The sequence below is a fragment of the Bos javanicus genome, chromosome 7 (assembly GCF_032452875.1).
Source record: "Bos javanicus breed banteng chromosome 7, ARS-OSU_banteng_1.0, whole genome shotgun sequence".
NCBI lineage: Eukaryota > Metazoa > Chordata > Mammalia > Artiodactyla > Bovidae > Bos > Bos javanicus.
This window is the reverse complement of record NC_083874.1, coordinates 59,938,181-59,950,952: the sequence shown is the minus strand read 5'-3', so window position 1 is coordinate 59,950,952 and position 12,772 is coordinate 59,938,181. Positions and strand designations below refer to the sequence as shown.

General features: G+C 44.4%; 1 protein-coding gene across 6 annotated transcripts in view; it reads left to right on the top strand.

Annotated features, from left to right (window-relative positions):
- SH3TC2 (SH3 domain and tetratricopeptide repeats 2) overlaps nt 1–12,158 on the top strand; it is a 54,795-nt gene extending 42,637 nt beyond the window's left edge. For 3 of the 6 annotated variants that reach the window (XM_061423967.1, XM_061423970.1, XM_061423971.1), the window contains 5 exons: nt 3,521–3,671; nt 5,982–6,104; nt 7,328–7,478; nt 9,047–9,243; nt 11,194–12,158. In XM_061423967.1, coding sequence (XP_061279951.1) covers nt 3,521–3,671; nt 5,982–6,104; nt 7,328–7,478; nt 9,047–9,243; nt 11,194–11,385 — 814 coding nt within the window. In that variant the 3' untranslated portion in view covers nt 11,386–12,158. Of the gene's footprint in view, nt 1–3,520; nt 3,672–5,981; nt 6,982–7,091; nt 7,479–9,046; nt 9,244–11,193 lie in introns of those variants that run through there. The other 3 variants (XM_061423968.1, XR_009737626.1, XM_061423969.1) reach the window with 3 other exon arrangements.
- The last annotated feature ends 614 nt before the right edge of the window (nt 12,159–12,772 follow it).

The window sequence follows — 12,772 nt, the reverse complement described above, 5'->3', positions numbered from 1 at the left end:
TTATTTGCAAAATGAGCTAAGAACTTTCATGGCTGGGGATTTCTTGAGGATTAAATAAAAGGATGTGTAACTGGAAATTTGTATCCCAACACCTGGCCCAGGGTCAGCCCCTGGTGAGTGGCAGTTCTTATTATGGAAATTGGATGAGACCAATTAGTGGAGGCTGGGCTCTGGCCAGAGGTCCAACATTCATCCAGGAAGGGCAGGAATCTGGAAAACCCCAGCAGGGGTTGGTAGGAGGAAGTCTAGGAAGGCAGGTGTACTGAGGTCACCTCACCACAGACTCATGGCTGATATCCACACAGGAAGGAAGAAACAAGGATTCAGCCACAGAGATTGAATTTTAGGGGCAGAAAAAAATGAGAAAAAGAGAAAACTGGGGGTTTAAGAGGAGAGGAGATACTATGGCAGGGCCTGGGCATAGCTGGCTAGGAATTCATGAGACTTGGGATCAAGACTGATTTCATAGTTTTCCACCAGCTGTTCTCCTTACTTATTTGATTTGGGAGCTGAGCCACACCTAGAACCTGCAGGTGTTGACTGGAAGCATTGGCATGCTGGGACATTCCAGGCCAAGCTAGTGACTCGTCTTGTGGGTGAAAAAGCATAGCCACTGGTAGATGTAAATACATGAGGTGGTGAGTGATGGTAGGAAAGAACCAAGGAAGCTGGAGACCACTTCCCAACTTTAGACCATAAGGTGCTTGTCTTATACTGGAGTCATGAATCAGGTATAAGTCTTGGTGGAAGCAGTGGTCTTTGGAAAATCCATGCACATAGAGTGTTGATAGAGTTATGTGAGCATCTGGGTCTCTCTAAGTCCTGCCTTCCCCCTTGGAGTATTTTTTGAGGAACGCTGACCTCCTCTCTTTCACAGTCATAGTGAGCTCAGAGAGAAAAATTCTAAGATCAAAATGCCTCCTTGTGAGTTGATTTCTCTGTGATAACCCACATCTTGCTCCCTGGGGGTTTGGACAAAATAACCATATCCCAAGAATCTCCCGGAGAAGGCAATGGCACCCCACTCCAGTGTTCTTGCCTGGAGAATCCCAGGGATGGCGGAGCCTGGTGGGCTGCCGTCTATGGGGTCGCACAGAGTCAGACATGACTGAAGTGACTTAGCAGCAGCAAGAATCTCCCAGGATGAGATGTATGGGTCCTGTCTTCATTAATTGTTACAGTGGGACTAGGGAGAGAAGTGGAGGCCAGGCCTGTAGACCTGTTATCCCTGTTTGGCATTTAAGGGATACAGAGTGGGCGAGAAAAGGTCAGGGCTTCCTATAGTGAAGGAGGTCTGTGGTTACCAGGCCAGGGAGGTTGGTGACCACCTTAGCATTGCGTACAGCTTCTCAGCTCACAGCACAGTCTCAGCAGCAAATCTGACATTCTGATTCTTGACAGAGAGTGGCCACTGCCCATCCTTGATGTCTGTAAATATTATATCAGAAGCAGGGCAGCAGAGAACGAGAGTTCTTTCTTCTCAGGACTTACAAGGGCCAAATGTCTGGCAGTTTCTCTGAAGGCTAATAGCCACCTTGTTGTCAAGATGAATCAGGGCCTTATTAGTCACAAACAATGCTTATTTCCAACACTGTGAACAAGGGGGCCTGGGGCCTGGGTTGCCTATCATGAGATGGAACCATGTTTGATAAGTGAAAGTGAAGTCGCTCAGTTGTGTCCAACTCTTTGTGACCCTGTGGACTGTAGTCTACCAGGCTCCTCCGTCCATGGGATTCTCCAGGCAAGAATACTGGAGTGGGTTGCCATTTCCTTCTCCAGGGGATCTTCCTGATCCAGGGATCGAACCCTGGTCTCCTGCATTGCAGGCAGATGCTTTAACCTCTCAGCCACCAGGGAAGCTCAATGTTTGATAAGGACCTCCTAACTATTTACAGACTTAGTTGGTAATGGTCAGTGTTCCTAGAAGGATTTGCATGGTTTGGTGTTTCCCAAACTTCAGTGCACAGTAGTATAATCTGGGTGTGTCTTAGAAATTCAGATTCCTGGCTTGCTATTGTGATGATTCTGATTCAGTCAGTCTGAGAGATCTCTGGGAGTCTGTTTTTAATAAGCTCCCCAGGTAATGTTGGTACAGGTGAGTCATGATTTACACTATGAAGAACTATGGGTATTATGGGATGAGTCCTGGGCTGAGACTCAGGAGAATGGAGTTCTGGCCTTTGATTGTTCCCCACTGTGGTGTGCAGTCTTGTGCAAGTCACTTCCCATCTCTGGGCCTGTTTTCCCTATGAAATAAGGAGAGAGTCTCAACCCAAGTTGCACAATAGAGTCACAATAGTAGCTGATAAGGAGCTACTTACAAACAAAACTTACTGACAAAATGCTGCTGCCTGAGCTAGAGTGTACCAGGCTAGCATGGTATGTCAACACATTGAGGTGATGACTTTGCCTGTGGATGCATGTTTAAAGAGTTTCTAGACGATTCTAATTACTGCTGAAGTTGGTGATACCCAGTGTTCCTTCTTGCTCTGGAATTCTGAACCTGTACAACACTGTATTACCTACACCTCATTTCTTCATTAATCCCTGACATGAGGGGAAGAGTTTTCTACATGAGCAATTTCCAAATAACTGAAGAGTAGTCTGTTAAACACCAAAACTTTCCTCCTTCTTTGATTTTTCTTATTATACAAACATCAAAATCTTTTTAATGATTTACAGTTACCACTATGGTCATTCTTTTGTGCATTTACTCAATAAGTATGCATTTGTCATCCACTGTGTTAGGTTCTTATGAAAAATGTTATAGTGTTATGGAAAGGTGGTTGGATCATGAGCTAGTAATCATAAAAATGATAACTAACATTTAAACATTTATCAAGTGCCTACTCTATGGTAGGCACTGTTGGAAACACTCTATCTCATTTAATTCTCATAAGCATCCTCTGAGGCAGGTACAGTTATATTCCCATTTTGCAGATGGGGAAATCAAGGCACAGAGAGATTCTGTACTTTCTCAAGATCTCACAGTTAGTTTAGGCAGATCCAGATCACAGCTGGTTTGGAGCAAGATCACAGCTGGTTTAGATAGATCCAGATCACAGCTGGTTTAGGCAGATCCAGATCATAGCTCAGAGAAGGCAATGGCACCCCACTCCAGTACTCTTGCCTGGAAAATCCCATGGATGGAGGAGCCTGGTGGGCTACAGTCCATGGGGTCACTAAGAGTCGGACACGACTGAGCGACTTCACTTTCACTTTTCACTTTCATGCATTGGAGAAGGAAATGGCAACCCACTCCAGTATTCTTGCCTGGAGAATCCCAGGGACGGGGGAGCCTGGTGGGCTGCCATCTATGGGGTCGCACAGAGTCGGACACGACTGAAGCGACCTAGCAGTGGTGGCAGCAGCAGCAGCAGATCATAGCTGGTTTAGGCAGATCGCCCTGTGTGATCTGAAATAATGTTGTTCCCCCACTAGAGCTTCAGTGTCCTCCTGTGCTGAATGACTCTAGGTCTCTTTGAGCCCTCATACCTTATGGGTCCATGTTCATCCCCAGGTCCCTCAGGAGGTCCCTCACCTGCATCAAGGAGAGCCTACGTATCTTCATTGACCTGGGGGAGAGAGACAAGGCTGCTGAGGCCTGGCTTGGAGCTGGGCGACTCCACTACCTCATGCAGGAAGATGAACTGGTGGAGCTGTACCTGCAGGTAAGTCTCCAGCAGAGCTTATCTGCTGGCCTGGACCATGGGAATGGGGGCAGCTGTACCCTCCAAAGTGGTGAGCTGGAACTAGGGAGAGGTGATGTTCTGGTCAAGCTCTTAGAAGGACAGTCAACTCTGGGCTGCTCCCTGGACTCAAGATGGAAACCAGGGCAGTCTGGTAGGCTAAATACAAGCAGCTGTGGGCCAGTCCCTGAGTTCCATATGCATGTGTGAGCTCTCAAAGAACATGATGGGAGACTTACTCATCTGTCTTGGCAGAATTATCCATCTTTCTAAAGCTCAACACACAGCTTGACTTCAGGGAGGTAAGGAAGGTTGATGTTTGCAGTGTATTAACATTATTATTTTCTTATTTTTTTTTGCACACCTTTAACATCTGTAGTATATCATAGTGTAGATTAAGTACCTCTGCTTTAAAGAAAGATGGACCTGGAATCAAATCACAGGGCCATTGATTATGAACCGTGTGACCTATCTGAGCTCTCTGGGCCTCAGTTTCTTCATGAGGGGATCTGTCTTTAGTAAATATTAAGTATAACATTTGCATAGTAACATTAACTATAACATTAACTATACTATTTGCATAGTAAACACATGTACATACTTAATAAGTGGTATTTCATCATCATCATTATCACTATCTGCACAATATTGACATTATGTTGGTATATAAGAAGATGTATGCCTGTTAGTCTTCACTTCCTTCCCATTTGTCATTTTCTTCCCCTTTACCCAACTCCCTTACTCTGTTACTTATACTCACACAAATTTGCTTCCCCTGAGTCTTAATAATGATTGTATAACATTGTTTGAAGGCTTACTTTGCATGAGAGACTTTGTTAAACACTTCACATGCATGATGTTGTTTCATCCTCATTACAAATGCTGCAGGAATTTCTATTGAAATTTACACTTTACAGACAATACTCAGTGAGGCTGAGTAACTTGCCTAAAGTGATACAGCTAGTAAGTGGTTAAAACTTCTCTCCAGCAGTAGGACTTAAAGTTTTTTCTTTCAGAGACTCTATTCTGCCTTGGGATTTTAGAGGTGGAAGAATTATCCGAGAACAGACAATTTGGTCTTGTCTTTCTCTCTCTAGGAGACAAAGGCCCAGAGGGGGCTATTGGGGTTGTTCATTGCTTGGTGGCAGAACTCCTGATTCCAGGATTTCATCTCACTGCCTCTATCTTTGTGTATCTGTACATGCAATAAAAATAACTGAGGGACCTTGGCCCTGTAATTCACAGACCAGAATTGGTCCCAGGTACCCCTAACCCTAGACTACCACCTGACTTGATGTTCTGCAGTCATTCCCATTGAGGTAAACCATTCTCTACCTAAGGATCTTTGAGATACTGTAGCTGTGCTGCAGGTGTGGTACATTCTTCTCTTCTATGTCTTCATCACATTTTGTTTAGGTGCAAAATTAAATAGCTTGTTTGAGATAAAGAGATCATAGGGGCCAGGAGAAGGGTAATGGAATCAAAGACACTAGCATCTGTTTGCCACAACTATTGATGTAAACTTGAAAACTCCTTATTCTGAGCCTGTTTCTCCATCTGGAAACTGTGTTGGATGAACTCACTTTTTCCAAACTTCAGTCATTTATACATCAGGTTTATAGTTTTGCCATAGCCAGTACCTCTATACCATTATTTATTTATTTATTTTTCTTTGACTCAACTTCAAATCAACTTAACTTTTTACATTAAACAGTGCTATCTAAAATCAGAGATTATGATGTATTATTTTTTTAATTTTAAAAATTTTTAATTGGAGGATAATTGCTGTACAATATTGTGTTGGTTTCTGCTGTACAACAATATGAATCAGCTGTAATACATATAGTCCCCTTCCTCTTGAGCCTTCCTCCAACCACTTCCCCCATCCCACCCATCTAGGTTGTCACAGAACACTGAGCTGAGCTCCCTGTGTTATACAAGTTTCCCTCTAGCTATCTATTGATGTATTGTTAGTCTTTTTTCTCTGAAACACATTAAAATAAATATTCAACTATTACAAGATGTTTGTGCTGCTGAAAACCATTTCTAGGGCTGTCAAAGTAAACTTATCATCTCATCAAATGGTCTCATCTCCATGTCATCAAAGGGGAAATGTAGAACTAGGGAATCCTGAAGGCTTCTTACCAGCCTTATGAGTATGGAAGACAATTTAAGGTTCAGGGGACTTTAACAGAGGGTTAAGCTAGATGGTCAGGATGTCTTTCTTGCGAGTCCTGTGGACATTCAGAAGTGCTTCTCTCCGCCTTTGACAGCAGTCTCTTTTCCACCCAGGCAGCCATCCAGAAAGCCCTGAAGTCAGAGGAGCCCTCCTTGGCTCTCAAGCTCTATGAGGAAGCGGGTGATGTGTTCTTCAATGGGACTCGCCACAGGCATCGTGCGGTGGAGTATTACCGAGTGAGTCATGGGCTGCATAGTCAGCAATATCCCCAGCCAGGCTGTGGCACAAATGTAGGCAGGTTCACTTGGACTTTGGCCTGGGGCCCCATTCCCCTCTCTTGATGGTATTTCTTTGTCTTCCCTTCTTCATTCAGTGCCTGCAGGCTCTCCCTCTCTGAAGTCCAGCAGGCTCTCAAAGAAGGAGCTGATAAACTCTGTCACTCTTGGGGTTGATAAATAAAGTATTCTTCCTGAGAGAACATACCATAATAATTACAACTTTTAGGTGCATGGTACTATACAGTTTGTAGCACATGTCTTTGTCGACCAGAATGTTTCTATGTACATGGCATGGTGGGAGATGATTGGTCTATGGATGAACACTTTTTCTTTACTATGTTTTATTATGTATTAAAATATATTTTAAAAATTAAATATGTATAATACCAGTTCATCAAACACATGATTTCACAGATATTATTGCAAAGAATGAAGCAAGAAAAAAAAAGACAGTTAATTTAGGAAATAATAGTAATTAAATAAATGTCCATATGTTAAGTAGATATGTAAAAAATCATGATTGTTCATTACAGACTGAAGTTTGGGAAACTTGTTATCTTACTTGATCCTAAAATTTCACTTATTCTAATACTTACTCATTTGCTTTGTTTATTCAGTCATCAAACATTCATCAAGCAGGCAATATGTGCCAGGCACTGTGGTAGGAGTGAATGAAAGACATGTCTCTGACTTTTGAGGTTCTCATGGTCATACATATTTTATAGATGACAAAACTGAGGCTCAGAGAGATGAAGTGACCTGCCCAACATTCATAATAAAAATAACAAAAATGACTATTTCCTGGGGACTCTCAGGCACTGTGCACATACTCCATGTATGTACTTCGTAGATTAGCACTGTGGGTGCTAAGGGAGTGCATAACTGGAAGGTGAATAACTTCCCATGTGGCCTTGAAGAAAGTTGTCTTCTCTTTCCTGCTCTCAGTTTCAGGGTAGCCTGATGACCTCTAGTTCCTCCACCTCTGAGGTCTGGGCAGAGCAACCAAGAGCAAGGATCAGAAGAGAGTTGAGAAAAGCCATGCATGGGAAGTGCCATCTCCCCCTGGGCTTCAGTCACTGCCATCCCTCAGTCCCTGGCAGTAAGATATAATATAACCTTCTAGAATATGGTATGTGTTGATGATTCTCAGCTAGACTGTTTCCTTGTGCCTCTGTTCTCAGACTGGGGCTGTTCCCTTAGCAAGGAGGATGAAGGCAGTGAGAACCGAGCTCCGGATTTTCAACAAGCTGACAGAGCTGCAGATCAGCCTGGAAGGCTATGAGAAGGCTTTGGAATTTGCCACCTTGGCAGCCAGACTCAGCACAGTCGCAGGTAGGTGGTCCTAATTGTCTGGGGGTACTGGATGGGAGGGGCTGACACTCCCTGAGGGACAACAAAGTTGTAAGAGCATACCTGTGGAGTCAGATTCCATAGGTTCAAACTAGGTCAAAGTGTCAAGGAGCCCCCAGGTAAGCAAGTTGCTTAATTTAATATCTATAAGCCTCAAGTACTTTGGCCACCTCATGCGAAGAGTTGACTCATTGGAAAAGACTCTGATGCTGGGAGGAATTAGGGGCAGGAGGAGAAGGGGAGAGGATGAGATCGCTGGATGGCATCACTGACTCAATGGACGTGACTCTGGGTAAACTCCGGGAGTTGGTGATGAACAGGGAGGCCTGGCGTGCTGCGATTCATGGGGTCGCAAAGAATCGGACACAACTGAGCGACTGAACTGAACTGAACTGAAGCCTCAAGTTTGTCATTGGCATATCAGGATTAAAAATGACACCCACAGCATACAGTTGTTTTGAAGACCAATGATAATCCAGCTGAAACCCACAGCACAGTGCTTGGTGTATAGGTCCTTGATAAGTGTTACTTGTGCACACTATTATAGTTAGTATCGTTGGTATTATTCTGAGTCCAGGGTAAATGGTATTTTATCCTATGCACATATGGTATTTTATCCTATCCTATCCTATGCACTAATGGCCTATTACAAAAGCACTGTGCCTTAACCTTTTTAATTAGTTGATTATTAGTCAAGTGCGTATTTTCCTATGGTATTGAAATATAAATGAAAGTCAGATTCCCATAACTCACTCAGTAGCTGAAATAGCTTGCATTTACAACAGAAGCTAATGAGAAACAATGTAAGTCATTAAAATAGAAAAAAAAATGCAGAATATAAAAAGATAAACTCATCTCAAATATTGATGCTTGAGGAAAAGCAGGTTTTATTAAAGGATGCTTGATTAGATGTAAGGGCAAATGGAGTCTTCTGTGATGATTCTAGAAGGGACTTCTGGGCATTCTCAAGGGCATGAGATGTGGATGGTACTGAACTTTATTGTGTTTAATTGCACTTCAGAGCTCTCTTTTCTTTTCCTAACTCTTCCTTTACTGCAGAAAACCTTATTTGTGCAACTGTCTGCTGGTCTTAGGAAGGCCTTGAGAGCCCAGGCAGCTCCCTCTGGAGCATTCTTATCCTTCCTTGGACGGAAGCTGAAAGGAGGATATATTCACCCTTTCATGCTATTCCGCATGACTGGATATTTCCATATCAGACAGTTGGATTTTTCTCTTTTAGCTTTGGCTTTTGGCTCTTTGAAGCTTAAAAGTGATGTTTTTAGATTGCATCAAACAGCCACCTTGTAAATATTCCAAAAAATACAATTGGAAGCCTTTGTTCTATTTAAAAGTCTGTTTTGTGCTAAAAGAATTAGTTATTGAAACAGTAAATCCACCAAAGACAAAACCAGTCATAGACCCATTAGACCCCAAGATTCTAAAGCATGAGTTAAAAGTGAAAGGGTCTCTAAACTGTACAGAATGAATAAGTGAACTAATGATGCAAGGTGTTGGCTGTAGGATATCTCTCTCAGTCTTTCAATATCTAGGAGATCAGCGGCAGGAGCTGGTGGCCTTCCACCGTCTGGCCACTGTGTACTATTCCCTGCACATGTATGAGATGGCTGAGGACTGCTACCTGAAGACTCTGTCCCTCTGTCCACCCTGCCTGCAGAGCCCCAAGGAGGCCTTATACTATGCCAAGGTGTATTATCGTCTGGGCCGACTCACCTTCTACCAGCTGAAGGTAAGAACCAGGCTTGTGAGGCTGTCTGAGAGCTGCTGTCCAGTTATATTCTTCCCTTACCCTGAGCCTTCATGGTAAAGTAGAGAGAAGTAAATTGGGGAGTGTTGTCTCATAGGGTGGGGAGTGGCTCCTCTGGGAACACAATGACAGTCTCCACTTAAGCCCCCCTTGGAGACCTCAAAGAGGCTCCCATCTCTGCTGAGGAGACATGTTCCTCTCTTTCTTTGCCCCGCTGGGATTTCTGGGCCCATTTCATTTATCAGATACTATGGGCACATGTTCTAGTGCCTGTGATCTCCTCCACAGGACCTGTGAAAATATATGAGACCTAAACAATACATGAGACCCCCAAACAAAAGAACTATAAGCTTCAAAATTAAAATTAATTCCTAACTGTATGTCTAAAAAATGTTATAGATGAACTAGTCAGTTGAAACTCACTTCTTACAAGGTTTTATAAATGATATTTTAGATGAAATCTAGGTACATGTTGGCACGTTTGAGATAATAACATGCAGGGTCTTAGAGTGTAAGCATGCCTAGGTCCTGAGAAGACCTTAGCCCTGATCTCCTGTTTGCTCTGCTGGAGTTGAATCCAGAACTTCTTATTTTTCCAGTGACTTCTATTAATAGAACTGTGTGTGTGGTCTATAATTCTCAGTTGCATTCTGGCCCTTGAACTTTGTCCCTAGGCACTGGCTTCCCTTACCAGATGTCTCTGTCTGCTTCAGCACAGCCCTTACTCTCTTCACACAGAAACAGTGGCTTCTGTTTGCAGACCCTTAGGGCAGCTCTGCTGTCTTTTTCTTATTTGCCAGAGTGTTTCTGGTCTGAATTTATTATTGACTTATGAGGGTTAATGAGAACCAGACATATCTTTTTGAGTCTCACCGGAAGAACCATATGTTCTGCATCCCAACCATGGAGGGAGGAACGATGGGGTAGTGAAGGACTCCCCTCAGTGATCTTGCCTTTGATCCACAGCTCCCAGGAAGTGGGACAAAATGTGTATGATTTGATTCCATCAACCAAGGACTCTAGGCATTGCAAGGGAAAGAGCTCAACTCAAACTAGCTTAAGCAAATAAGGAGATTTATTGGCTCAAGGAACTGGGAAGTTCAGGTATAAGTTTAATTTCAGGTAGTTCTGGAAGCTGGTAGTCAGATGCCATCATGGATCTGAGAGAGACGTGGGGACCTCTCTCTGTACTTCTTGGCTTAGAATGTTTCTGCTGCTGCTGCTGCTAAGTCGCTTCAGTCGTGTCCGACTCTGTGCGACCCCATAGATGGCAGCCCACCAGGCTCCTCTGTCCATGGGATTCTCCAGGCAAGAACACTGGAGTGGGTTGCCATTTCCTTCTCCAATGCATGAAAGTGAAAGTTCAAAGTGAAGTCGCTCAGTCATGTTCAACTCTTAGCAACCCTATGGACTGCAGCCTACCAGGCTCCTCCGTCCATGGGATTTTCCAGGCAAGAGTACTGGAGTGGGGTGCCGTTGCCTTCTCCGTAGAATGTTTCTACTTCTCTCTATTACTTGGCCTTTTTTCCTTCTATTATTGGCAACTTCAAGCCCCCATCTAAAAGGGTGAGGGACCATTTTCTCTCTTAGGTCACACTTGAAAGGTCCCAGGGTGTGACTTGGGACAAGTCAGCTTGAGTCATATTCATATACCTAAAGTTCTGTGCCCAGGATGCTGCTGCTTTATGATTGTCTGTGTCTGGGTAAAATGCCATCCCTGTGCCTGGGGAGGAGGGCCACCGAGGTTAGCAATGCCACAGAACTGCCATGGACTTGGTGAGGGAACTCCCCCAAGGAACAAGGAGAAAGGGGTGGGAAAGGATGTCAAACAGGCAAAAGCTAGTTTTCTTAGATTTCCCGGCATTGCCTCCAAGCCTCTCCTGGAAATGTCTGCTAATGCTGTCTCTTTTCTGCCCTCATGCTGGGGATTAGGATGCGCACGATGCCACCGAGTACTTCTGGCTGGCCCTGGCAGCAGCGGTCCTGCTTGGTGACGAGGAGCTGCAGGACATCATTAGGACCAGGCTGGACAACATCTGCCAGAGCCCCCTGTGGCATAGCTGTCCTTCTGGGCGCTCCTCAGAGAGGGCACGCTGGCTGAGTGGTGGGGGCCTGGCCCTCTGAGGACAGCTGTCCCATCTCCAACCAGTTGCCATGGTCAGAAGCTACCTCTCTTCTTAGCCTCTTAGACACTAATCTGGGGAGTTCAAGCCATGTCCTGGCCCATCGTCTCATCTCAGAATGGGAAGAGCACAGTCCAGAGGGAACGGGCTCAACTCAGTCACACAAGGAATGGATGGTGGAGCAGGGATGGTGGAGCAGGGATTAGGGTCCTGGCTTTGTGTCTAGAGCCTTTTCAGTAGACTGTGGCCCTTCCACACATGCAGCCCCTGAAATGTACTTTCTAGACACACAGTTCTAGAGAAAATGAGAACTTTTGCCCCTAGAAAAGCTGTCCCCTTCCCTCAGTGAAGAAGTCAGGCACTGCACTGGAGAGAAGGCAAGCAGATTGGATTTTGTTCCGTTTACTGACTTTTCTCAGGGAAAGACCCCTCCCCTTGCCAGCAGTGAAACTAGTCATTTCTTTCTTCTCTTTCTTCAGCCAATGGAGGTGCTACTCCTCCTGTCACAAGGACTGGCGGGTGAGAATTCACCATGCTCTTAGTGCAAAAGACACAGCCTCAGAATGGCCAGGTGGAGTGCACAGAGGGTGAGGTCTGATGTGGATGCACCATCCCCATCCTGCCCTGAAGCTCTGCTCCCCCACAACCTCCCTAAAACCCAGGGGAAGCCTCCCCAGGGTCATAGCTTAAAAATTGAGCAATAAGAACATTATGACAGAAATCACGTGTAAATAGTGTGTATTATTAAACATTGCTCATTTATGTTTATTCACACATTTGTCTCCTTAATAATATGGAAGATGAGATGAGAGACTTGAAGGATGGGTTAAATACCAAGGGGTCATATCGATTCCAGGGTTGCTCATGTACAAAGTATCTCTATTATCTATCATTGCATAACACATCTAGTGACTTGGATCACTGATTGTTTCACAGCTTCTGTGAGAAGGCAGGAATCCAAGCTTGACTTCTCTGGGTCCTCTGGCTCAGAGTAGCTCACAGGTCTTCCATCAAGGCATCAGCCATACCTATAGTCTTCTCAGGCTCATCTAGGGAAGGATATTTCCAAACTCACTCACATTGCTATTAGTAGGAGTTAGTGCCTTGCTTGCTATTGGCCAGAGGCTGCTCACAGGTTCTTGCCTTGTGGGACTTGCCATCGGGCAGTTCATAGCATGGCAGCCTCTTCATCAGTGAGCATGTGAGAAGAATAAGAGCAAGGGTGAGAGTGGGTAGTCACTGTCTTGGCATAACTAGTCACTAGTTATGACTAGTTATGTGACTAGTTGGATGCCACCTCTAGTCACACTAGAGGTGGCATCCAACTAGTTTTGCATACTGTATTCAAAATATGTGAATTTTATTCAAAATATATGTGAATCACTAGG